The 25,545-nt window shown below is 44.8% G+C and overlaps 1 protein-coding gene and 1 long non-coding RNA gene across 2 annotated transcripts in view; one reads left to right on the top strand and one right to left on the bottom strand.

Annotated features, from left to right (window-relative positions):
• The first annotated feature begins 1,844 nt into the window (after positions 1 to 1,844).
• Positions 1,845 to 25,545, top strand: part of LOC142008720 (zona pellucida-binding protein 2-like) — a 54,340-nt gene continuing 30,639 nt past the window's right edge. The window contains exons 1-3 of the mRNA XM_074985995.1: positions 1,845 to 1,973; positions 9,640 to 9,819; positions 12,838 to 12,981. Of these exons, the coding sequence (XP_074842096.1) occupies positions 12,972 to 12,981 (10 nt within the window). The 5' untranslated portion in view covers positions 1,845 to 1,973; positions 9,640 to 9,819; positions 12,838 to 12,971. The remainder of the gene's footprint in view (positions 1,974 to 9,639; positions 9,820 to 12,837; positions 12,982 to 25,545) is intronic.
• LOC142008722 (uncharacterized) overlaps positions 22,225 to 25,545 on the bottom strand; it is a 33,993-nt gene continuing 30,672 nt past the window's right edge. The window contains exon 5 of the long non-coding RNA XR_012644213.1: positions 22,225 to 22,717. This is a non-coding gene — a long non-coding RNA (uncharacterized LOC142008722). The remainder of the gene's footprint in view (positions 22,718 to 25,545) is intronic.

Raw genomic sequence — 25,545 nt, 5'->3', positions numbered from 1 at the left:
GAGGGCACCAAAAGCCTGAAGAAGAAGGGGCACCAAGACAGAGGACAGGTTGTCCTTTTGCCACTCCAAGATGAAGATCCTAACCAAAATGACAACCATATAAATCAAATATGTATTTAACCTGCTTCACTCCAACACCTGCTGCTGTTGAGAGAGAGCTAGAGAATTGCATTTGGGAGGCTTATAAGCTCCAGTGACAACCTTTCCCAGCTGTAAGGGCTAGGAAAAAGCTGCCAGCAGTCACAAGGAAGGGCAGCAGCAGAAGCAGAGTCTCCAAAACCTTGGAAACATCAGCAAGAGGATAAAGGCTCTTCTCCATGGCAGAGGAGAAAATCTGCTACCCAGCTTAGGAAGGGAAATCTCCTAAGCAGCTCAAATCAGAAGGCACACAAGAACTTTCAAAATGAAGTTTGGAAAAAGGCTTCTGCAACATGAAACGAGGAAAGCTATTGACCGCTTTCCTATGGAGGAGTTAATGCAGAAGCTAGTACATCATGAGAGAGCCAAATACCTTCAGGTCTAAATCCCCAAGCTTATTATGATGGAGCAAAGTTTCTGCTTCTTCCCCACCAGTGGCACCAATTGAAAACGCTAACTGGGGAAGGCCTTTAACGTTGGTTATGATAAAGGGAGAATTTGGACATTTTAATCAAAGGATGTTAATTGACACTGGTGCCACAGTATCTCTGATTTGCATGGCTAGTCATCCAGAAGCAAAAGACATTACAGTCCTGAACATAAAGGTGTTGGAAGGGTTTGGTGGAAGGGAACCAGTACTCCTTTTTACCAAACAGTGATTTGCTGCATCAGCACCATTATTGGTCTCTGCTCCCCAAAGGAACATGGTATCCTTGGAATTGCTGTAACACCAAAGTAAAGGGTAAATAATTGCCAGGTGATCCAAGATGTCAGCAAAGTACCTCAAGTGCTATTCCTGCCAAAAAATTGCTGACAGAGAGGCAGAATCACATCTGCCCTCTTCCTCACACTAAGCCTAGTGCTCCTGAATCATCATTTAAGGCAGATGCTAGTTACCGGAAAGTAAGAGAGTTATCCTTGGTTATTTACTGGAAGGAGTGGGACCAAGGCTGGAAGGGGCAGGGCCTATGGGAATCAGCCCTTGGTGCCGCCCAGACCACAACACTGGGTCCTCACCGCAGAACTGCACAGAGCAGGGAAGCAGGGCTGCCGCAGCGCTTCCAAGGGGCCCACAGCTCTGGCTGCCACCAGTCCCATCTGTGCGGCGCTACCAGAACCCGAGATTTGCGCGGGTGCAGGTCCCCGCCGCTCGAGTACGGGCAGCTCGCGCCAGCGCTACTAGCTGGTGACACCCCCTCGGTCCAGCGCCGCAAGCGACCCCGGTGCGGTCAGCGGCGGAGTTAGGCGGGCGGCAGCTCGCGCCATATACAAAGGCGGGGGGGAGGGGGGGAAGCGCCTCAACTTACTCTCTCGCCGCCCCACCCCCGCATTCCACTACAGAACGGGCGGGAGCCGGGGGAGATGAAGCGAGGCGCCAGGCGGGCGGCGCGCGGAGCCATGGCGCTAACGGCTCCTCCGCGGCCCTCCTGGGCCTTCCTCACTCTGGCGGCCGCGGCGAGCCTGCTGCTGCCTGGGGAGGGGGGTGAGTAACGGCCCGGGAGGGGGGGGGCGGGACCCAACTCCCTACCCCCCCAGAGCCTAGAGAGCTTGGCTGAACCCAGCCCGGCCATCAAAGCCCCGTAGCGGCGGGCGGGCTTTTCTCGCACTCGCAGCGCCGCCGCTTGCGGGACCCTCCTCCTTCGGCCCCCTTCGCGCGGAGGTGGCGGCCGCCGGCTTGTAGGGGTACCAGCAGCAGGGCTTCGGCAGCCGCGCCGTGAGTGGTGTTGTAGCGCGCGCGCACGCAGCTCATCCTTCGCTAGAGGCGGTGCCCCTTTGCTCCGCGCGCTCTGCGCGTTGGCTCTGAGCCGCGTTTGGCTTTTCCTCCCCTTCTGCTGGTGAGCTTTGCTTTTGCCCGACTCCGTTGCCTGCCTAGGCTAAAAGAGAAAGGAGTGGTGCTACCTTCTGCGGTGCTACCGACTCCCGATTTTATCTCACCCTATTAAAGCGTCAGTTCATAGGTGTCCGGTGGTAGCACTAAGGATGGACCCCCCCCCCACACCCACACCACCCTTGCCAAATTTTAGTGGCTAAATGGGATGCCTTCGTACGTACGTTCCTTGGCCCTCTGAGTGGCTCTAGGAAAACAGAAAGCCCTCCACCAGACAGACGTACTTAGGCTTTAGTAACGGAGAGGTAATCTGTGTTAGTCTGTATCCTGACAAAACAAAAAAGCACTTTAAAGACTAAGTGATGAACTAGATGAACTTTCGTGGGGCAGACCCATTTCTTCTCCAGACCTGAAGAAGTGGGTCTGCCCTGTGAAAGCTCATCACTAATTAGTTATTTTGTTAATCTTTAAGATATTTAGGCTTTGTATACATTACAGCATATAGTCGATTTTAAGGCACTTAGCTTAATTTTACAATGTGACTGTTATCACTGCAAATACCATTAAGTTGATTTTAAAGGGTGCTAAGGTGAATTCCCAGGAGGTGCAATGTCAAGTTCAAATTTAAAAGGCCAAAATAATGCTAGTGTGGAAACATTACTTTAAATTGATTGTATTGGCCTCCAGAGGTATCCCACGATGCCCCACAGGTGTCCATTTTGGCTGCTTTCGCCTGCACTGCTCTTCAGGCATACAGGAATTAGGTAACAGGAAACCCTAGAATTTGAATTTGTTTTCTTTCCGACATCCATGGATAGCGCACCCGAGGAGCAATCACATCTAGCCATCACGAGTTCTCAGGGTTCCAGTTCTGATCAGAGTTCTTGGGGATCGCATAAACATCCCAACATGGGGCCATCAGGAGATCTGGGATCTCATTTCTGCGTTGGGTGATGAATATGCACTAAGTAAACTGCAAACCACCAAAAGAAATGCAGATATTTATGGGAGGATTTCCCAGGGAATGATGGAAAAAAGTGTACACCAGAGACTCTCAGCAATGCAAGGTCAAAAGCTAGAAGCTCAGGCAAAGTTATTAGGTGAAGGAAGCCAACGGGTGATCTGGGACATCTCCTAAAACATGCCACATTTATGAGCAGCTCAATGCAATTCTTAGGAAAGACCCAACCACAGTTGTCAAGGATTGCATGGACTCCTCAGGAGACCTTGCTCAGCTCTCCAGTGAGAGCTGAACGGGTGAGGAGGCAGCGGAAGAAATGTGGATGCGCTGGAGCAGGTTCAGCAGAGGGTAATGAAAATGATTAAGGGGCTGGAGCACATGACCTATGAGGAAAGTCTGAGGGATTTGGGCTTATTTAGTTTGCAGAAGAGAAGACTGAAGGGTGATTTGATAGCAGCCTTCAACTTCCTGAAGGGGTGCTCTAAAGGGAATGGAGAGAAACTGTTTTCAGTGGTGAGACATGGCAGAACAAGGAGTAATGGTCTGAAGTTACTGAAGGAGAGGAGTAGGACAGATATTAGGAAATACTACTTCACCAGGTGGGTGGTGAAGCACTAGAATGTATTGCCTAGGGAGGTAGTGGAATCTCCATCCCTAGAGGTTTGACATAGTCATGGCCAGGATGACTTAGTTGGGGTTGATCCTGCTTGAAGCAGGGGGCTGGACTCTATGGCCTCTTGAGGTCCCTTCCAGCCCTATGATTCTATGAATGTGTTGCACGTTAATTGAGCCATGTGGACATGCTGCTGCTTACTAAAGATTCCCTATTGCATTTTAGCGTAGTGCTAGCTGAAGCAGCAATATGTTAAGGCATACTACGTAGTATTACAAGAAAATTACTCATTACAGCGTATACAAAAAGAAAGCCCCGAGAAAATCCTGATTTTTGATGTCTTAAAAAAACATCAAAATTGCAAAACAAACACTGAAGAATGAAATAAACTCCCCCAACCTGCAAAACCGAAATCTTGCTCTGATGTTTTGCTATTGACTTTAGTAGAGTTATTGCTGGTGTAAATTGTGACAAGTGAGATCAGAGTCAGGTTTCAAGAGGCATCAGAATCACATCAGGTCACTGTAAATGTTCCCATGATGATGATGATGATGATGATGATGATTATTTGCATTAATGTAGCAGCTAGGAATCCTTGTCATGGACCAGGACCCAAAAGAGCTAGATGTATTACCACCATACAGTTACAACCCCATTTAAGGGCGCTGAACTGGCAGCAATACTCAGAGAAAGGACACAAGACCAATGTTGGCTCAACATGAAATTTTGAACATTTACAGTCTAGAGATAGGCAGTTGTAAGATTTGAATGTTAGTGATTTCTTCCTGGTAAAAATAGGAAATACAGGGCCTGTTTCTCCACCTATGTATTTTAATATATAGATAGTTATGTCTAGCAATGCATTGATTATTTTGCTTCATGTAAGTGCTCACTGAAATATACAACATTTTTGTAACTAGAACTGTCAGAATGTTTAAAAGTATCAGGTTTTTTCAGTTCATTTTTAACTTAATTTAACAAGATATAAAATATTAAGATACCTTTTAACCATGAGTGCACATCCATCTCTGTTGCAAAGAACTGGAACATCTGTTTCTATGGGAAATTGCAATGTCAGGATTAAATTCTTGTAACCAGAAAGCTATTTTAAAACTATGTAGGCTGTGTCTGCACTAGGTAATAAAGTAGCATTTATTAAAGTCAACTTCATGCCACTAGGTTTTATAAAGTCAATGGTGAGCGTCCACACATTTAAAAACTCAACATAGTGTGTCCCTTTTACCTTTGCTAAGTTCGACTGTGTCAGCAGTGCATTGTGGGTACCTATCCCACACTTCTTGCACCCCTGTTGCATTCTGAATTTCTGTGCCAGTGTGTTATGAGATAAACACGCACTGCAAGTGGTTTTGGGTGTCTAATATCATCCCAGAGTGCATTGCCATCACTCCCTGCTCTCACTGAAAACAAACTGTCAACTGCACTTTCATGCCACTTTTCCACAACCTAGCACATGCTATTACAAGGCTAGCAGGCCAGTCCTGAGAAATATAAAATGCAGAAATAAAAACCTGAATAAAAGTTTCAATTTGGAGCTATCGAAAAGTTAGTTTTTGGTATTGTTGAAATGCTACATTTTGATGGTGCTATTTTGATTTCTTTCATTTTGACCTGGTAGCCGCATGGTGGTGGTAGGGGCAGCTGGAGAGCCCGGCAGCTGCATGGTGGAGGAGCAGCCACGCCGGAGAGCCCGCAGCCACATGGTGAGGGTGTTGAGCCAGAGAGCTGGGCTGATTCCTGTTTCCTACTTCCTGCTCACCTGGAGAGCAGTGAAGATGAAAGCTATGGTCACAACGGACAGATTGGGGGCATTGTGAGATACTTCTGGAGACCAATAAAATCAAATTAAATAATGCTGTGTCTACACTAGCATTAAGTCGACCTTGTAAATTCAAATTTGGCATTAGTCATGAAAATACTGGAGTAGAAAAGTTGATCTTAGGACCCCTTAAAATCAACCTAATGATATTTGTAGTGAAGACAAGTACATTATAAAATCGACCTAACTCCCTTAAAATTGACTTTATGCTCTAGTGTAGACATAACCCATATTTAATGTGTTCTGTATTATGGATGTCAACGGCTGTGTCTACACTAGCCCCAAACTTCGAAATGGCCACGCAAATGGCCATTTCAAAGTTTACTAGTGAAGCGCTGAAATGCATATTCAGCGCTTCGTTAGCATGTGGGCGGCCGCGGCACTTCAAAATTGACGCACCTCGCTGCCGCGCGGCTCGTCCTGACGGGGCTCCTTTTCGAAAGGACCCTGCCTACTTCGAAGTCCCCTTATTCCCATCAGCTCATGGGAATAAGGGGACTTCGAAGTAGGCGGGGTCCTTTCAAAAAGGAGCCCCGTTGGGACGAGCCGCATGGTGGCGAGGCGCGTCAATTTTGAAGTGCCGCGGCCGCCCGCATGCTAACGAAGCGCTGAATATGCATTTCAGCGCTTCATTAGTAAACTTCGAAATGGCCATTTGCGTGGCCATTTCGAAGTCTGGGGCTAGTGTAGACGTAGCCAATGTGTTTAACTGTATTAGGCTATTGCATCATTAAATCATCAGTCTCTTATTTCATTCGGAAGGACCCAACCAACATAGCTTTAGAGATTACTCATGCACAGTCTGGATGGTGTATTTGATTAACATGCTGCTGTTCCTACAATTGAACTTTTAAGTGCTGAAATATCGACTTGATGAAATCAAGAGGATATAAAATATTATAATTCTTTGTTCTCTTAAGTAACTGTAAATATTTAATTGCATTATGCTTTAGCTGACCTACATAACATTATCTAGACAATTTTTTGTCAGCCCAAGTGATCTCCTTTTTTCCAGATTTGTAACATGTACTTATATGGAAATATATTTTCCAGATGACCCCTGTGAGAAATGACATAACGTTTACTTTATAACTAACTGTCTTTTAAAAGGATATTAATTCTACAGTCAGCATTCTGCGCAGTCTTTACCATACTACAGTAAAATTCCGTTAATCTGTCCTCTGATGGTCTGGCATCCCCCGAGATACGCATACCTCAAAATTTGTGTAAGTTGAGGGCCTTAGGCATTGGTTTGGGGCCATGGGAGTGGGGGTTAAGCTAAGTCTGGGGTAGGTTAAGGCTGCAAGTGGGCTGGGGGCTGGAGTTGAGCCAGGCTGTGTGGGGGTTGGAGCTGGGGAGTGCAGGGGAGGTGAAGCTGGAGACCTGCAGGGGTGAAGAACCTGAGAAGCGCAGGGATGGTGAAGCTGGAGATGTGCAGGAGTGAAGAAGCTGCAGGAGTGCAGGGGTGGTGAAGAAGCTGAGAAGTGCAGGGCTGATGAAGCTGAGAAGTGCAGGGTGAAGAAACTGCGGGAATGTTGGGGTGGTGAAGAAGGTGAGAAGCGTGGGGGTGGTGAAGAAGCTGCAGGAGCTCGGGGGTGATGAAGAAGCTGGGGACACGCAGCAGTGGTGAATCACAGCCAGGCGCAGGGGTGGTGAGCTGCAACAGGGGGGTTTGAACTAGGGCGTGGGTGTTATGGTGATGTCCAATAGTCTGTGGAAAATTTGGTAAACTGGCACCTCTCCAGTCCCAGACATGCGGATTAAAGGAATTTTACCGTAATATATAGCATGATGACTTTACTTTTTTCTGCCAGATATTGTCCCAGATACACTGTTTACAATACTACTGGCTGATGGAGATGACAGATAAAACACTATGGGCTAGTCTACACTACCACCTTCCTTCAAAGGAAGAATGGTAATTAGGGTGTTGTAAGTTTACTAATGAAGTGCTGTGGTGCATAAGCAGCAACTCATTAAGCAAATTCCCCCCCACGGCAACTTCAAAGTTTCAAAATTTTGAGAAGTAGAGGGACTTCGAAGTTGCCCCGGCACTTTGAAGTACCAGCGGGTGAACCGTGACTAGACGCTTGCTGGTACTTTGAAGTTTAAAACTTTGAAGTTGCCACAGGGTGCGGGGGGGTGGAGTTTGCTTAATGAAGTGCTGTCTATGCACTGCAGCACTTCATTAGTATACTCCCAACACCCTAATTACCATCCTTTTTTCGAAGGAAGGTGGTAGTGTAGACAAGCCCTATGGGTGTGTCTACACTAGGAACTAACTTCGAAGTTAGGCACTACTTTGAAGTAGCCAGCAGAGAGTCTACACACATTTTCCCTTACTTTAAAGTTACCTTAGAAGTAGAGAACCAACTTCAAAGTCCTTACTCCATTCCTATGAATGGAGTAGTGCCCTATTTCAAAGTTTGACTTCAAAGTAGGATGCGTGCAGATGCTCAAAGTTATTTTTGTAGTGTAGACACGGCCTATATGATTTTCAGTGCTCTATTTAGTATGTAGTCCCCACAGTTCAATTACCTACCTTTTTTATGTCTTGGTCACTGAAATATTTCACTTTGTCCAGCTAATGCATTCTGTTTTTCTGTGAAGTTTGAATAGCTTAAATACATTTACAGCAGTACAGCAACAGAGCTGTCCTGAGGGTGGCCCAGGGCCTGGGGCAACCCCTGCAACGTCCCAGGCGCAGGGCCTCACATAACCTTCTCCTCACGCTGCAGGCTTCACTCCTGCCCTGCTCCTCCCCCACTCTGACCAGCCTGGCCAAGTATTACAGTAAACTCTTCCATATCTGGCATTCTATCATCTGGAACTCTCAAATAACTGGCATTTTAGCCATAAGTAAATTTGAGTTACGTTTTCCATAAATACAGTATAGTAAAAGTACATACAAATAAATACAGCAAATACAGTATTAGTTTATAGTGTACAGTACTATTGTTGTTGGTAAATAAAGTACTCTGCATACATTTTTGTTTGTTTCTTAATATCTAATCATGTCATTCTTTAATGTTATACATTGTGCTGCACCTCCACTTATGAAATTTCATGCCCTTCTGAGGGGGCCCGCCTCCCCACTTTGCACACCTCTGCTATATAGGGTATAACACTTAAGAAGATTATGTATTGCATCTCTTAGAAACAATTCAGTTCAGTTAGCAGCAACTCCATGGCTGAGGATGTGTTCAGATTTGCATTTAATGTAGGACATTAGTCCCAGGATTGCGCACATATAAATGACTGGATTTTTCTCTATGTTTTACATTCTAACCCTTTTTATATTTTTCTTTTTGTGTAATAATTTTTGTAAAAAAAATTAACAGAGAAACATTTTTAAATTATCCCTTTTTAAAAAAATTAAGCCCTGACAATTCCTTTTTTCAGTCTCTTGTACTTAAAGAACCAAAGAAATTCATTCACATATACATTCTAAGAAATGGGCAAATTTTTTTTACAATTATCAATAACATTTACTCCGAGAGGCTACCGCTTTCTATTTTAGCTCTGCAAAGAATAAGTGACATATACATTTTCTATTGCTGCTAGCTTACCTCCTGGCTTCAAGCTCTAAGATTGAACAAATTTTTGTTTCAGAGTATTTAAAAAGCAATTTAAAATGTAAAAATGACATTTCACCTTGGCTGTTGTCTATACTAGCTCCCTACTTCAAAGGGAGCATGGTCAGTAAGGTGTCGGCAGATTATTAATGAAGTGCTGCGCTGCATACGCAGCACTTCATTAAGCGAATTCTCCCCTGCGGTAACTTCGAAGTGTTAAACTTTGAAGTGCCAGCTTACATGTAGCTGCATCTAACCCGCCGGTACTTCGAAGTGCCTGAGCAACTTCAAAGTCCCTTTACTCCTCAAAATTCAAAGTAGGGAGCTAGTGTAGACAAGCCCCTTATGTAACATACAGTAATTTATTTAAATTATGCTGTACTAGAGTTACAGATCTCTGAATATTTTGCAACTGTATTTACTTGGTTTATAGTGGTTTACAGCTCACTGGGTTGCGCATTGACCTTATAAATCCTATGCTGTGAGTTCAGTCCTTAAGCAGGCTGTTTAGGGGTCTGGGATAAATGGGATGTAAAAACAAAAAAAACCTGTGAGGTATGGTGCTTGTTCCTGCTGAGAGGGCAGGGGACCTGACTCAATAACCTCTTGAGGTCCCTTCCAGCTCTATGAGATAGGTATGTGTACATAATTACATTTTGTAATATTGTTTTTTTTTAATTGATCTAGCTGAAAGGCCTTGCTTTCTGGATAAGACTCATCGAATCAAGAAAGGAGCTCCACGCTTGAAGCGAGAAAATATAGATAGAATTCATGACTCAGTGTCTTTTTTTGAAACTGGTGGAGTTACATCTATTCCAGATGTGCCACAAATTTCTCATCAAATACTTGGAATAGAAGGATCAACTGGTAAACCAATAATACAGCGAGAAACCTGATTTTCCATTTACTCATGGATTGGTAACTGGTTAAAAGATAGGAAACAAGGGTGGGAATAAAGAAAAGTATGTCTTGCAGCTCTAGTAAACAATTCAGTTAGCAGTGACTCCATAGCTGAGGGTGTGTCCAAGATTACAAGCATATGGGTTCAAAAAAGAATTAGATTAATTTCCTTCAGTGGCTGTTAGCCAGGATGTGCAGGGATCATGTCACTAGGCTCTGCCTGTCAGAAGCTGGGAGCGAGGGATGGACCACTTGATTGCTAGGGTCCTGCAAATCTCTGGATATCTGCTTTGTATCCATGGCTATCTGCATCCATGGATGTGGATGTGGTATCTGTAGCTCATTTTTGTGGATATGGATGCAGATGTGGCTACAAATTTTCCATCTAGAACCCTGCAAATCTGCATATATCTGCAGATGTCAATGTGGATATCTGTGGCTCATTTTTGCAGATAGAGATGTGCACGTAGATTGACATTTTGTATCTGCACAGGGCTCCAGTGCTTATCTGTTTTGTTCATTCCCTCTGGGGCACCTATCATAAGCTGCTGTCAGACCACAGAATATTGGGCTATATGGATCTGTGTGTGGTCTGATATAGTGTGGCCATTCTTATGTTCTTTGTACTAATCAGGGTTCCAACACTTCATAAATATAGTTGATCTAGAGTGTTTTTGTTTTTATCTGCACACTGCTTATTCCCTAACATGGGGTGGGAAACCATTTTTGGATCACTGACCCATACAAAAATCAGTTAGCCACATGCAAGTGAGAAGAAAAGAACCCTCACAGATGATCCTCTCCCCAACTCCAAAGCAGAAACAAAAGACATTCACCTCACGACCCTCAAGCTCCACCCTGGGTAGATTTGTGGGACCTCCCCTCAGCTTTGGGGTGGGCCCAAAAATGAGGAGCTCAGTCTGTGGGCTGGATCCAGCCACAGCTTGCCTGGATCAGGCCCCTGAGGCTCAGGATCCCTCTATCACTGCAACAGTGCAAGCAAGCTGGTGTTGGCACTCCACCCACAGTGCCCCCCACATGGCTGGAGTTCTAGCATTGGCTGGCACCACTGTGGGGAGAAGTGGGTGAGTGTCGAGCCTCATGGACTAGCTCCAGGGAAGCCCCAGGCCACATCTCCCCCTCCCCAACCCTAACACTTGTTAATGCTAGTTCTAGATTCACAGGCTGGACTGACAGCATTAAAAACCAAACTTCTTTTTGTGCCTGTAGAAAACAAGAACGGGCATTTTAGTTTTCAGTTGGGTCAGCATTTCACACACAGCCAACTATGAAGTAGTGATTCCTTTGCTACTGGGCCAGTCCTTATCTATATTCATTTTGATACCAGTTTCTTGTTTTGTATCGAATTATATTCTAAGTTTCTTTCTGTTTTAGTTCCAGTATATGTTCTTATTCATTCCAAAGACTTAATTCTTAAGTGTTTGACTCAAAAGCTGTTAAATCAGAGAATCATTGATCCAAAATACCAGTGGATTGGTCCTATAGGATTGATAACCAAAGGTAATTGCATTTTAACATTTGCAGCTAATTTACACCTTCTAATGTGACTTTTGCACTGAGCTGAAGTGCAGTAAAATGTGCAAATGAGTCATTTGGATAAATGTATTGAATTTGATAGGAAACATACATGGATTCTGATGAAAAATAACCAACCAGGAGTAATATAAAGAGAGAGCAATATAAACAGTTTGAAGGGTATACCAGGTAAAATTCTAAAGCTAAAATTAGTCATATAAAAGGGGAAAAAAGGATTATTTTAAAGAAATATGTATCTGTGGAGCAAATGTGGTCCCACATCTATTTAAGATTGTACAGTTTGACTTACTGCCAGCAACAGCAGAAAAACCAGGACTTTAAAGTTATGGGTGCACAACTGGCTGAAAAGGGAATCTATTTACAACCATCTGATTCTGATCAACTTCCCTTTGCAGTTAGGGTCCATGTTTAGACAACTTGATGGAGAAGGAAATTGACTGTTTGTGATGCTTTCCATATAAGAGTTCTGACAGAAACTGACTAGAATGTTGATCTGTTTTGGAGGGAGAAAGTAAAGGAAAGGTGTTTTAAATGTGGGAGAAAGGCACTAAATATAAAAGAGGAAGTAGTAGTAATATTGCAAAAAGAAAAACGAATGCAAAGAAGAAAACAGGGATCTTAGATAGTGAGAGGGAAAATGGAAAATATAGGCGAGAACAGACAAGTAAGGACCAAAATGAGATGATGAAGAGGTGATGTAAGAAAAAAAAAAAAAGAACCCAACCCTCTTCCCCCACTTCTTTGAGTTCCAGATATACCTTCCCCATTCATCTTGACTGGTCTTACTGAAAAAAAAAATTAAAGTGCTTTTTCATTTTCTTTTTACTCTCTGTTGCCTTTGAGATCTACAGATGAAAAGTGCAATGGGCCTGATCCAAAACCCACCGACGTCCATGGAAGTCTCCCTAAGGTTATGTTTATGCTGCAGTGACTGGGAGCATTGTAGCTTGAGTAGACATTGTCTACTCCAGCTGTGACTACATCTCCATTATGTCACTACAGACACACCCTGAGTCTAAGAGTTAAATATTATTTTGTATCTAATATAATAGCCTATTTTCATTTCATTAAATTATTGTTTTGTATTTACTAAACAGAACATCTCCAAATATGTTTTCACATATCCTACCATCTGCTTATCCTTTTGTCCTTATTTATTTATTAATATCACTTGTGTTTTGAGAAGAATGGAGTGTGGGGACCATTTTCACACATAGTTAAATGTGATTCAGTGAAACCCATAGAGCAAGCATAAATGTTTTACTTTCCTGTGTATCCCATGTTTTAGAGGAGGCTGATGAAAAGAATAGTAGTATGGCTTTATGGAAGAATCCAACCACACTGGCAGCTTCAACTGCGGTAACACATTTAATTAATTTATACTATTATTAATTTTAAAATATTTTATTAATTTTTTTTTATTTTCAGAATCACAAAGATTTGTTTTAACTGATGATGGTAGCCTGGAGATTTATAATGTTCATGGAAGTGACTCTGGAAGTTACACCTGCAATATCATCTATGTACATAACAATAAACATGTGACAACGGAAATCCATTTCATGATCTATGGTAAGTAAAAGTTTACTGTTTTTGTTTCTGAATTTTTATTTATTTTATTTTATTTCTATTTTTCCATAGCATTAATTTAAATTTTGTGACTAGAACACGTGAGTATTCAAATGATCTGGTATAATGGCATAAAAATACCTAAAATAGTTAAACTGCATGGAAATACTCATTAAGGAGAATGCTTAGGGAAAAAAGATAAATTATCTATAGAGATACTTATTCCTCCGCTTACATGGTATACACATGGCTAATTATTTTAGCACACCTTGGAAAGGAAATGATTACAAGAAGGAATTGTGAAGTGATATTACAATAGCAATAAAACAAACTTTTCTCAAATAAATCTTGATTGCATGAACCTCTTAATGCATATTTTTTTCTGACTGTGAAGCTCCAGAGCCATTAAAATCTTGTGCACTTTGGAGCTGCAGAGGTATACCATACACTCCAGAATATAAAAAATTTATACCAGCATGAGCTTGGATTGTGATGTTAGTGAGGTACTCAGAAACTTTCATGTTTCTGAAACGCCTTGAGCCAGGTGCCTCTGAAGGACTTCATTTAGTGTATGGGAATTACAACAGAGTCATCTTTCAAAGGACAGAAGATGGGAGATACTAGCATGGTGTCATGGTAAGCCAGAGAATTTGAGGAGCACTTCAGCGAGACTTAGAGATGGCATCTCAATTATTGTATTTGTATTCAAATTTGCTTGGCTGAAATATCTGAATTCATTATGATTAAACTGTACTTTGAAAAGTATAGAAAGACTCAGAGTCTATCAAGTGGACTAGATTTCTCCCTATGTACAGCAGGTTCCTAGAATTTTTTAAGAAATTGCGTTTCCCTTCTTCTTTTGGTCTTTGCTTTTGTTGTAGGACAGCTAGGCTAAAGAAGTTTTGCAGTCTCACACGAGCTTTGTTTCAGTAAACTAGGAAAATGCAACCTAGCTGGAGCTACCAGGTGGATGCATAACTGGCTGGTTAACCATTCTCAGAAAGTAGTTATTAATATTTCACAGCCATACTGGGAAGGTGTAATAGGTAGCATTCCACAGGGTTCATTTTAGGGACTGGTTCTTTTCAATATCTTCAACTTTGATTGTAGATAATGGCAAAGAAAGTATGCTTATAATGTTTGCAGGTGATACCAGATTGGGAGGAGTTGCAAGTGTGTTGGAGGATAGGTCACAATTCAAAATGATCTGGACAAACTGGAGCAAAGGTCTGCAGTAAATAAGATGGAAGTCTAATAAGGACAAATGCAAAGTACTCCATTTAGGCAGGAACAACTGGTTTGATGCATACAAAATGGAAAATGACTGTATAGGAAGAAGTACTGCAGAAAGGGACCTAGGGTCATAGTAGACTACAAGCTAATATGAGTCAACAGTGTGACACTGTTGCAAAACCAAACTAAAACCAAAACCAAAACCAAACCAAACCAACACATGATTCTAGGATGCACTGACAGTAATGTTTTGAGGAAGGCACAAGAAGTAATTCTTCTGCACTGATTGGGCCTCAATTGCAGTATTGTGTCCAGTTCTGGGCGCCATAATTCAAGAAAGATGTGCAGAAATTAAAGAGTCCAGAGTAGAGCAACAAAAATGATTGAAGGTCTAGAAAACATGACCTAAATTGCACTTACGTTGAGTGCTTCCTGGTGTGCATCTACAGAATGAAAACATTGTACAGTAAGGTTTCAGAGTACGCAAGGATTCTGTTCCACGCACCCTCGCATAAACCCAGATTTCGCGCAAGTTGGGATCCGACTTTTTCCCTGGCAGTACACATGTTCTGCAGCTGGGGAAGCAGCAGAAAGGTAAGTCCTGCGGTGGGGATGGCAGTTGGGGAGGGTTGAGCCTAGCAGCGGGTGGAGTGGTGGGCTAAGCCTGGGGTGGGTTAGTGCTGCAGGCGGGTGAAGGGTGGAGTTGAGCGCGAGTGGTGAGCTGGGCTGTCAGGGGCAGGGAGTTGAGCCGGAACCAGAGCTGTGCCTGGGTGGTGAGCCAGCAAGGGGGGTTGCACCGGAGCCGCACGGGGTGGGGGAGGCAGGGAGGCAGCTTGTTAGCCAGCAGGGGGAGTCACGCTGGAGCCATGTGTGCAGGCAGATCGTGAGCCAGCAGTGCGGGTTGCACTGGAGCTGCACAGGGCGGCGAGGAGGGGAGGGTTAGCAGGTGGGCGGCTCATAAGCTGGCAGGGGGAGTCACACTGGAACCGTGCGAGTTGGGGAGGGGGCAGATGGGCGGGCAGCTTGTGAGCCAGCAGGGGGGTTGCGCCAGAGCTACGCAGGGCAGTGGGGGCAGCTTGCACCTGAGCTGCTTGCAGGCGGTTTAAACCGGACAGGGAGGCGGTCAGGGTCAGACAAGTAAGAGCGGGGTCGCCTACTCTGAGTTCGTGTACTCTGAGACCTTACCATAAATGAAATCCCTTTGTTGCCAAATTCAAAAGCAACCCAAGTAGTTACTATAATAATGCTACATTACCATCTAGTGGCCACATGAAGAGAACAGCAACGAAGGGTCCTGTGGCACCTTATAGACTAACAGAAAAGTTTTGAGCATGAGCTTTCGTGAGCACAGACTCACTTCATCAGCATCTGATGAAGTGAGTCTGTGCTCACGAAAGCTCATGCTCAAAACTTTTCTGTTAGTCTATACGGTGCCACAGGACCCTTCGTTGCTGTTACAGATCCAGACTAACATGGCTACCCCTCCGATACATGAAGAGAACAGTACCATGCACATTGTCTTGGTCCGTGCTTCATTTTTACATTTGGATTCCAATTTTATTTCAGAATGATTTCCTCACAAACCTACCAGAATAAACCCTTTCCCAAGCAGCCTCTGTGTATGTTTGCATTTAATTGCAGGAAAACTTGTACTATTTTCAAATGCAAATGAATACAACAGCCCTTGTGGAACACAAACACAATGTTTGAACTGAATGCCTTGTGTGAGGTGCTGAGTGTCTCAAATCCCACTGCAGTAGGTGAGAGCTGAAGGTGCTAAGCACCTCTCAAGATGTGCGCAGTACTGCACAGGATCAAGACAGTTATAAATTCTTGGACTGTACTCAAGATAATTCTGGCACAGTAGCAGAGGTTTAGACCCGGTAGAAATAATCCTAAATATATTTGTATGAAGGCCAGATATACATAGTCCTTGAGAGTATCCTCATGATGTCACAAATAAGACCCAAGATTTTAAAAAGGTATGCCAAAGTGAAGCTCCTAAATCCTAATTTAGGTAGGTGGTGTGATGGATTGGTTAGGTCACTGATCTAGGAGTCAGAAGGTCTGGGTTATATTCCTGACTCTTCCACTGATCTGTTGGGTGATTGTGGGACAAGTCAGTTCGTCCTTCCATGCTTTGTCGTCTTCACCAGAAAAATGGGAAAAAAATTTCCTCTGTAAAATGCTCTAAGATCTATGGATTAAAAGTGTCAGCTAGTAGGTTATTACTATTAATAAGTGATTTAACTTTCAGAAGTGCTGAGCACTTAGAAATTCCTATTCAGGTTTACTAACATTTTGCTCAAAGATAACACAGTAACAATCTGATACTATCAATTTTAAACCTTATTAGTGAAATAGCTTCAGAATTTTGCAATCTGTCAATAAATTGAGAACTGAATCCTACATAAAACTGTTGACCAGGTACAGTAAGCCCAAAGTACAAAATGAAAAAAAAAATCCGAGATATTATTTAAATACAGTCTGTATGTTGTACAGAATCTTGCAATGCGCTTGATGCTCTGAGATCTTAAGAAATGCTTTTGCATCACAAGCATAGACTACCAAAAGATCTTTTAAATGGATAAGATAGCAGTTTAATGAAGAAAAATATGGAAACAATGAATGCATTATAGTCTGGATATTAGTTCTTGTTTAATTCATTGCAGTTTCTACCTCCCTGGTCTCTGCCTGAACAGTCTCAGACCAGGGATTTTGCCAGACCAGGTCAACCTCCTCCTCCTTTCTGTCCTTACTCCCAGGCTGTCCTCCGAGCCACCAGGCACTTCCTGGCCCTGACCCCTGCTCCCTGGCCCTAGTCCCTCCTCTGCCCTGGGCCATTACTCCCCAGCCTTGGCCATGGCTCTCCAGCCCTACCACAGGGCTCTGCTCTCTGGCCCCAGCCATGTGCCATAGCTCTCCAGCTCTGGCCATGGCTCCCTGGGCCTGCTGTGGGCTGCTGCATTGCATCTACCGCTTCCCAGCCCTCTGCGGTGAGGCCAAAGAGCCACAGGCTAGGAAAGGCATGGCCCATGACAGAGCCTGAGAGCCATGGTGGGACACTGCCGTCCCCCTTTCTTCCAGCCCCCAACTCTCAGGGCTCCTTGGCTCTCTCTTCCATCAATGTCCATAGTCATTCTGGATCATGGATATACTATATCATCCTACAGGGCAGCGCTCAATAGCACTAACTATACAAGGAGGCAGTGCTCCTCTGGGACTGGTGCATACACAACCAGTTTCATACTTCTGCAATCTACCTCCCAGGAAAATAGAACACTATTGCAGACACCTTCAGCAGATGTTTCCATTAGACCGTGAATGAGAGATGGAGATGCACATTCTTCATACAATAGTCTATCAATAGGGATTCCCTGGTATAGACTTATTCACTACACCAGCCATGTGAAACTCATGGCCAGGAAGCTGTATGTGGCCTGACTTTTTTTTTTTTTTTTTTGAGGCCTGAGACTAGAAGTGTGGCCTGCCCGATCACATGCCCTTCTCTGGCATGCATGAATAGCAGGAAGGTGGGACAAGCACCAGTCCCAGCTCTGCAAGCTGTCCATGTCCAGTGCATGCATATTAAAACCCCAGTGAGCCAAAAGGGTTTTAATATACATGTGCCAGACATAGACAACTAAAGGAGCTGGGATTGGTGTTTGTCCCACCCCCTGCTGCTCATGTGTGCCAGAGAAGGGCCTGTGACTGCTCTGAGTAGGGGGATGGTGAAACCCACATGGGCTGACATAGAACAGCAGCAGGTAGGGAGCCGGGAGGATGGAGCTTGGGGCAGCCAAGGAGTGTGAGGCAGAGTAATATGGGAAGAGGGTATGGGGGATGCAATGCAAGCCTCATGGGGTCTGGGCATAGTGCTATGGGGGGTGGGCAGTGGAAGCCTCAAGAGGCCTGGGGGATAATGCATGGAAAGGGTGCAGTGCAAGCCTCAAGGGGCCTAAGGGGGCAGTTCTGCAATGGGTGGCAGTGCAAAGAGGGCTGCACTGTAATGGGGAGCAGTGCAGGCCTTAAGGGGCCAGAGGGTGGTTTATTAATATATAATTGGAGATACACATCTCCTAAAACTGGAGGGGGCCTTGGTAGGTAATCTAATCTAGTCTAGTCCAGTCCCTTGCCAGCACCAAGCACCATCCCTGACATCTATTTGCCTCAATCCCTAAATGGCTGCCTCAAGGATGGAGCTCCCAACCCTGGGTTTAGCAGGCCAGTGCTCAAACCACTGAGCTATCCCTCCCCCCACATTCAAGGGATGATGTGCTGCAGTGAGGAGTACAAGCCCCAAAAAGTCTGCAAGTGGGAGAGAACACAGTGCAATGGGGAGTTGCAGTGTAAACCCCAGAATGTCTGAGAAGGAAGTGCAGAGAAATTTGTGGGAGAAGGCAATGCAGCGTAAACTGGAGAAGAGTGGTTTAAAAAGGGGAGGGGAGTGCAATGTGTCTCCTTTGATGAAACTGAAAGGAAATCTCCTCTCCAGACTTTGGACAATAGCCACAGAAGCTGCCAGATCCTGACCTGGTCTCTCTCCCCATCACCTATTCCCCTACTGGGGGCTACCCAGTGCCCCTTTCCTCTCTCCCTGCTCCTGCTTCCTCTATGCAGGAAAAAAATTGGATTATGATGTCTTCTATGGCCCACAGAAAGGGGGCTGGGGAAAGGGGAAGCTCTAACCTTCATACAGGGAGAGGGGCTGCTCTTGGTGTTGGGGAGGGATTTCACTGTGTTGTACCCATCCTCTACAAAGGTGAGAGGTAAATAACTAAAATGAAGAGAAACTAGCAAGAATGGTGCAAGTGCTAAACAAGGTAGGGAAGTGGTATGGACTGATTATGAACGTCAATAAAATGAAAACAATGGTATTTGGAGATAAGGAAATAGGAAGGAAGAGCAGTGTAGCCAGAAGTTCACTTATCTGGGGAGCAACATGTTGTATGATCTAGACTGTAAGAAGCAAACAGCAACTAGAATAGCAAAAGCAAGAGCAAGTTTGAAGGCAATAGATAAGATATGGAAAAGAAAATAAATTAGCTTAGGAATGAACCTGAACTTCTTGAAAATGTGTATTCAGTAGCATGTTGTACAGATGTGAGACATGGGTGGTAACAAAAGATACGAAGAGAAAGATGTTTGGCGATCGAGAGAAGTTGCTAAAGAAAGATCCTGAGAACCAGATGGATGCTGGTCACCTATGAGGAATTATACAGGAAGATATAGCTGAAAGAGAACCTACTGCAGAAGGTTATACAACAGACGTTACAGCTATTCAGGCATATCTGCGAATGAAAAGTCAAGACCCTGGTATTCAGCATAATGGACAGTTCGAATAGGAGAGGAAGACCCCACAGAAAATGGGTAGATGATATAGTAGATTGGTGCACACCTAGTGTACAGAAACTAAGCCACTCCGCACTGGACAGGGAAAATGGAAAGAAATAATGAGGGAGGCATCAGACACCAACTGGCACTGAGCCCATGGTTGCTGATAATGATGTTGATGAAAGTATCATTCAAAGCTGGTCACAATGATTGACAAAGCAAACTCCGTATAATGGAAATGTACCAACGTAAGTACACCCATGGTGACATAACATCAGCGGTGTTCCACCAGTGAGCTGGTGGTGATCAAGTTCTCTCAGCCCTAATCTTCATTCTCTGAGGCTGCGCCTACACTACAAGATAAATTTGCTACATAATAAATGTGAATACTTAACCTTGATATTATGAATTTGAATAAAGTGTCAACAAAGCTTCTTGAAATTCAACCCACCTTTTTTCCATGTTGAATCTCCGTGTCCCCATTGCCCTGTGCAAGTTCAGCGTGAGCACTGAATTGTGGGTATCTATGCCTTAGCCCCGGCTGCTTCTGGGTGTTTCATCTTGGAATCCCAGAATTCCAGGAACTGTCCCAAAATTCACTGCATCACTAACCACATGAAAAAAACTGGAGATTGCGTCATTTCCTGCTGCAGCATTCCAGCACAAGCATGGATCCAGGAATGCTCCAACTCATAGCACAGATCATTTTAGCAACCACAGCAGCTGTCATGCAATTTGGCTTTCAATTCCAAAGCTCAATGATGCTTGGCTATCCTACTGGTGCTGCTGTTGCTGCTGCTGCTGAGGAGGATGAGGATGGTGGATGGGAACAACAATTATCCCAACTGTGGTCAAAGGACTCAGAGCTGGTGGCTGCAATGATTGCATTGCTGACAGTGGAGTGGCAGTTTTGGACTCAGGAGACCAGCATACACTGGTGGGATCACATTGTTTTGGAGTCCTGGGATGACGAACAGTGGGTGCTGAACTGAGACTTTCACGTGCAAGTCCACCTTTATGGAACTTTGTGATGCGCTGGTGCCTGCCCTGAAGCACAGCAACACCAAAATGAGTCAGGCTTTAACGGTTCAGAAGCAACTGGCAATTGCACTGTGGAAGTTTGCAACCCTCAACAGTTATCGGTTAGTGGCAAATCAGTTTGGGGTGGGCAGAGCTACAGTGGGGTCCATGGCGATGGAGGTGGCCCACGCAATCTGTCAACATCTCCTCCTAAAGACTGTGACCCTGGGAGATGTACAGGCCATAGTGGATGGTTTTGCTGCCCAGGGCTTTCCTAACTGTGGTGGGACAATAGATGGCACGGGCATCCCCATAATGGCCCCGTCCCACCTGGCCTCAGAGTATATTAATCAAAAGGGTTACTTCACCATGGTGATGCAGGAGTTGGTAGATCACAAATGTCATTTTACCATTGATCACCATTGGCTGGTCAGGGAGGATTCACAATGCACGCATATTCTGAAATTCAGGACTGTACTGAAAGCTCCTGGATGGGACTTTTTCCCCTGATAGGAAAATCAAGATTGGCAATGTGGAAATTGTATTGGGTGACTCTGCTTACCCTCTGCTTCCCTGTCTGATGGAATCCTACAGAGTAGCCCTGGACCCCAGCAAGGAAAACTTTAATCACAGACTGGGCAGCTGCAGAATGATCATGGAATGTGCCTTTGGATGTTTGAAAGTGAGGTTCAGATGTTTATTGACTCATTTGGACGTTTCTGAAGCTAATGTTCCCACCATTATTACAGTGTTTGGTATTTTGCACAATGTGTGAATCAAGGTGAGAGACTTTCCTATCTATCTGAAATTCTGAAGTGGAAGCAATAGGCAGGACTTACTCACAGCCATCTACATTGCCATCCACAAGTAGCCACGCTGAGGCTCCAGCAATAAGGGATGCTTTAAGAATCACTGTATGACTGATCTGTAGCGCATGTGCTACCTTTTATGTCTCTGCCATAATGCCAAAAAATGATACCGTGCCATAATGAATGAATGCTCTTATTTGGTAGAAGGGGGTTAATTTGCAGTAAATAGAATGCGTGTGGCGGGCAGCTGTGCCTTCAGTGCCCCCCTGGAACCTGTTCGGTTCCCTCAGCCACATGTCTGCTGTGGACAAGGGAGTTTCTCTGCCAAGCTGTGCCTTCAGTGCCACTCACCCTCCCACTACCTGCCTGGTTTGATTTGTGTTCCCCTACGCCACTCCTGCAGGACAGGAAATCACACCGAGCTCAAAGGAATGATTTTTTTGGGTGGGGAGGAGAGATTTAAGTGGCTGGGAAAAGAAGCCTCCTCAAGGGTGCTTGAAGAGCTTTTTGCAGAGTCCCTTGGGGCTGGAGCTGCAGGATAGCCTTGCCCTCCCTCCCCATGTGCAGGGACCATGACAATGAGGGGTGGAAAACCTCTCCTCAGGGGACTCCAGCCAGCAGGTATCAGCTGATGCCCTGCTGGGTTGGGAGTCCCTCTGCAGCTGTAGCAGGGAGTGCAGGACTGTCATCTGCTCAGTAACAGCCTTTATGAGCTTTGCTGTGACCTCAGTCTGCTTTGCCACAATCTCATTTATTTTTGACAATTGCTGCTGCAGGTCAAGTTATTATGTAGTGCGGGGTTCCCCAAGCTGTGCACTCTATCCGCAGGCAGGAGTGACTCTCACTCAGCAGGAGAACAGCAGGTTTATTACCCAACAGGGACACAGCGTCATACAGAAATGTCATTACAGCAATCGGAGACAATCAGTCCAATCCATTTTGGGGAGAGGAGGCCCCAAGGGGCCCCCAAGCCGGGGTCTTGCCCCCTCCTTTGTCTCTCTCTCCCTCTCCCAGACTGCTTTCCAGCTCCCAGTTCCAATTCAAAACCCTCGGGGCTCCACCTCCCCCTTTGTCTGCAGTAGAGAGGTGTCATCTTGTCACCTCGGTTACTCTCAGCAGGAACCCCCCCCCCACACACACACGTATCCTTCACTACATCACACACATTCTCTCATTAAAGTTTACTTGACTCTGACACCACACAGCTGTACTGCGATGCCACTGAGGAGTGTCCTTTGTCAGGTTCTTGTGCTCTGCCTCAGTGTTATCCATGTGCTGCAGGATCAGATCTTGTTTGCATTTCTTGCGTCTCCTGGTTTTCTCTGGAACGCTGGGTAGTGGGTCTGGAAAATGAAGGTCAAAATTAAGACACAATTCACATAATATGCTTTGAAGTGCAATGAATGGGACTTTGTGTACTATCACTGAAAGTATACTTTTGAAGGACACATGGGTTATTAAGGATGAGACGGTAAGCGTGCAATTCACAATACCTCACTTGCCATCACTTATCCAGCACATTGCTTTGTGGACATGGTAAGTTATAAGCAATTGTCCTCCTTGGGTGGGAATGGGAAGGTCTGCAAAATGGGCAGCCCGGCTGTCCTGTGGCCCTGAAAAATGGATGGCTGCTTATGGGGCTTTGATGCACAATAAAAATAATATAAAAAAAATCCAAAGAAAGCCTGGATGTAAAGGGACATGGGAGGGGAAAAGCACAGCAGAGGAATTCCCCACGTCGTGCAGGGGGCTTCCTGAAAACTGTAAACAAATGGTGCTTAGAAAGGGACATGGGTAGGGAATGCCCAGTAGAGCCCAGCAGTCACATGGCACCGCGGAGTCCTGGAAAATCAAAAGAAATGCTGGGGGAAGAGGCTTACGAGGGGAAACACCCAGCAGAGCCCAGCAGCAGTGTGGTGTGGCAGGGGTGGGGTCATGAAAAATAAAAAGAAATGCTGGCTGGAAAGGGACATGGGGAGGAACTGCCACAGAGGCTGCAAACCGCTTGTGGGGTGGGGAACCAAGTGCTCGCTGGCTGCTGCAGGCCAATGTAATGGGGGCAGGAATCATGTTAAAAAAAAAAAAACAGATGCAAATTTCCATGCGTCTGCAGCTTGCCAAAGAAGACATCACCCTCCTAAAACTAACAGATGTGGAGAAAGAGCAGCTACTCCTGCTGTGTGACCAAAAGCCTGGAAAATTTGTTGAAATGCTGTATGGTGCCATGACACCAGATCACTACCTGGTCATCTGGCATGGAAGCTGCAACAAGTCAGGCCTGCCCAAGAACTTCATGAAAAAATGCAAGACTTCCTAGATGAGGCCTTCAAGGAAATCTCCAAAAAGGAGAAGCGCTCCATCCCAAGAAACATTAACACGCTGTTCTGAGGGGTTCAGAAGCACAGCTAGCAAACCCGTATGCATACACAACTCTGTAGTATACCCACCCCCAAACTGCTTCTAGCATGCAGAATAAATACACAAACTGCTTGCTCCACGGGGCTTGGGGAGCAGCATGGAGGGGGCTGGTTCCAGGTCAAAGGTGAGGAGCTCTGGGCTGTCTGGAACGACTTCTTCGGTCTCTTGCTCATTGCTCCTTTCCTCCTCTCCGTTGTTCTCTTCCTCCAGGCCACCCTGATCCTCTGGGCTCACCCCAAACTCCAGACCAGGGCCTCCACAAGTGCTGTAATTCAGTTCAGGCTCCATGGGGTGGTCACTCCCCATAAGTGTGTGGAGCTGTTGATAAATAGCAGCAGGTCTGTGGAGCTGCCCCTGACTGCTGGTTGGCTTCCCAGACTTTTTGATAGGCCTGACCGAGTTCCTTAACCTTCACCCACCATTGTATAGAGTTCTGGAAGTAAGCTTGGGTGGCCAACTTGCACACCATCTGATCATAGATGGCCACATTTCTCTTGGCCACCCAAAGTCTCTTTGCCACCGATTGGTCTCCCCAAGTGGCAATGAGATCAAGAATCTCCTGGTGGGTCCAAGCTGGGACTCTCTTGTTATCCTGAGAAGTCCTAGTCAGATCACTACCCTGAGTGCTCATGATTGCAGTACAGGGCTGCCCAAAATTGCTATCTATGCTGTGCGATGGCTACCAATGCAGTGTGATGGCTACTGATGTGGTGTGATGCGATGGGCAAAGGGACTTTCTCATAATTGACACCCTTTTATTTGCAGGGCTGGGCTGCTAAATTCCAATTAAAATTTTAATCCAAATTCAAATTCAAGCAAAACTTCATGGACTTACACCTGCACGCCTGACAGCAGTGCACAATGAAACAGCCATGCTTGGAGGGTCACCACGTAGCTTTGTGTGATACATACAGGACACTTCTGGAGGCTAACAAATTCAAATCAAGGACATGGTGCTTCCACACTTGCCTTGATTCGAGATTTTAAATTCAAAATAGACACTATACCCACCCAGTAATATTGATATTTTGTAATCAGTATTACAGCTCAATAAATTGAGTTAACCGTACTATGTGTGAAGACAGCCCCGTTTCAATATTGAGCTAAAGCCTTGAAATTCAAATTTGTCTCGCAGTGTAGACATAGCCTGAGTCTGTACAGCTCCATCATCCCAAGATCCTGCTTTTGCTGTTGTTCCTCCCAGCCACAAATCTCAAAGCCCATTCATTCATGTTGCTGATTCATGACTGTCCTGTGTGGTAGGTGATCCTCATTTTTAGAGATAATGAAACTGACAGCACAGAGTGTGCAGAGCTTGCCATAGAATGCAGGCATCCTGACACCTGGCTTTGCATGTTCACTGCAAAACCACTTGTCCTTTCTTTCTTAGAGATGTTTTGGCTTTTCTGATTTGGCTTTTCTCCATGGTTTGCTTTTACCATCACAGTGTTTTCAACACACCTTACTATTAGGTGTGTCTCTTCCCAAATTTTATGAGCTATTACTAAATTCTGAAACAATAAAATTCATATTAAGAATTAAATTCTCAATTAAAATTACTGTATTATATTCAAACAAGACCTGAAAAATATTATTATAAAATATACCTAAAACATAATCTCTAATGTAAATAATTAAGACTTTCCGATGAAACTACATTTTCTTTGGTGGCCCTGAAAGCTATCAGTTTTAGTTTGTGTGATCCTCAGTAGATTTGAGTTTGACAACCCTGCACTGCAGAGACCAACACAAA

The sequence above is a fragment of the Carettochelys insculpta genome, chromosome 2, assembly GCF_033958435.1.
Source record: "Carettochelys insculpta isolate YL-2023 chromosome 2, ASM3395843v1, whole genome shotgun sequence".
Classification (NCBI taxonomy): Eukaryota; Metazoa; Chordata; order Testudines; family Carettochelyidae; genus Carettochelys; species Carettochelys insculpta.
This window is presented reverse-complemented; position numbering and strand designations above follow the sequence as displayed.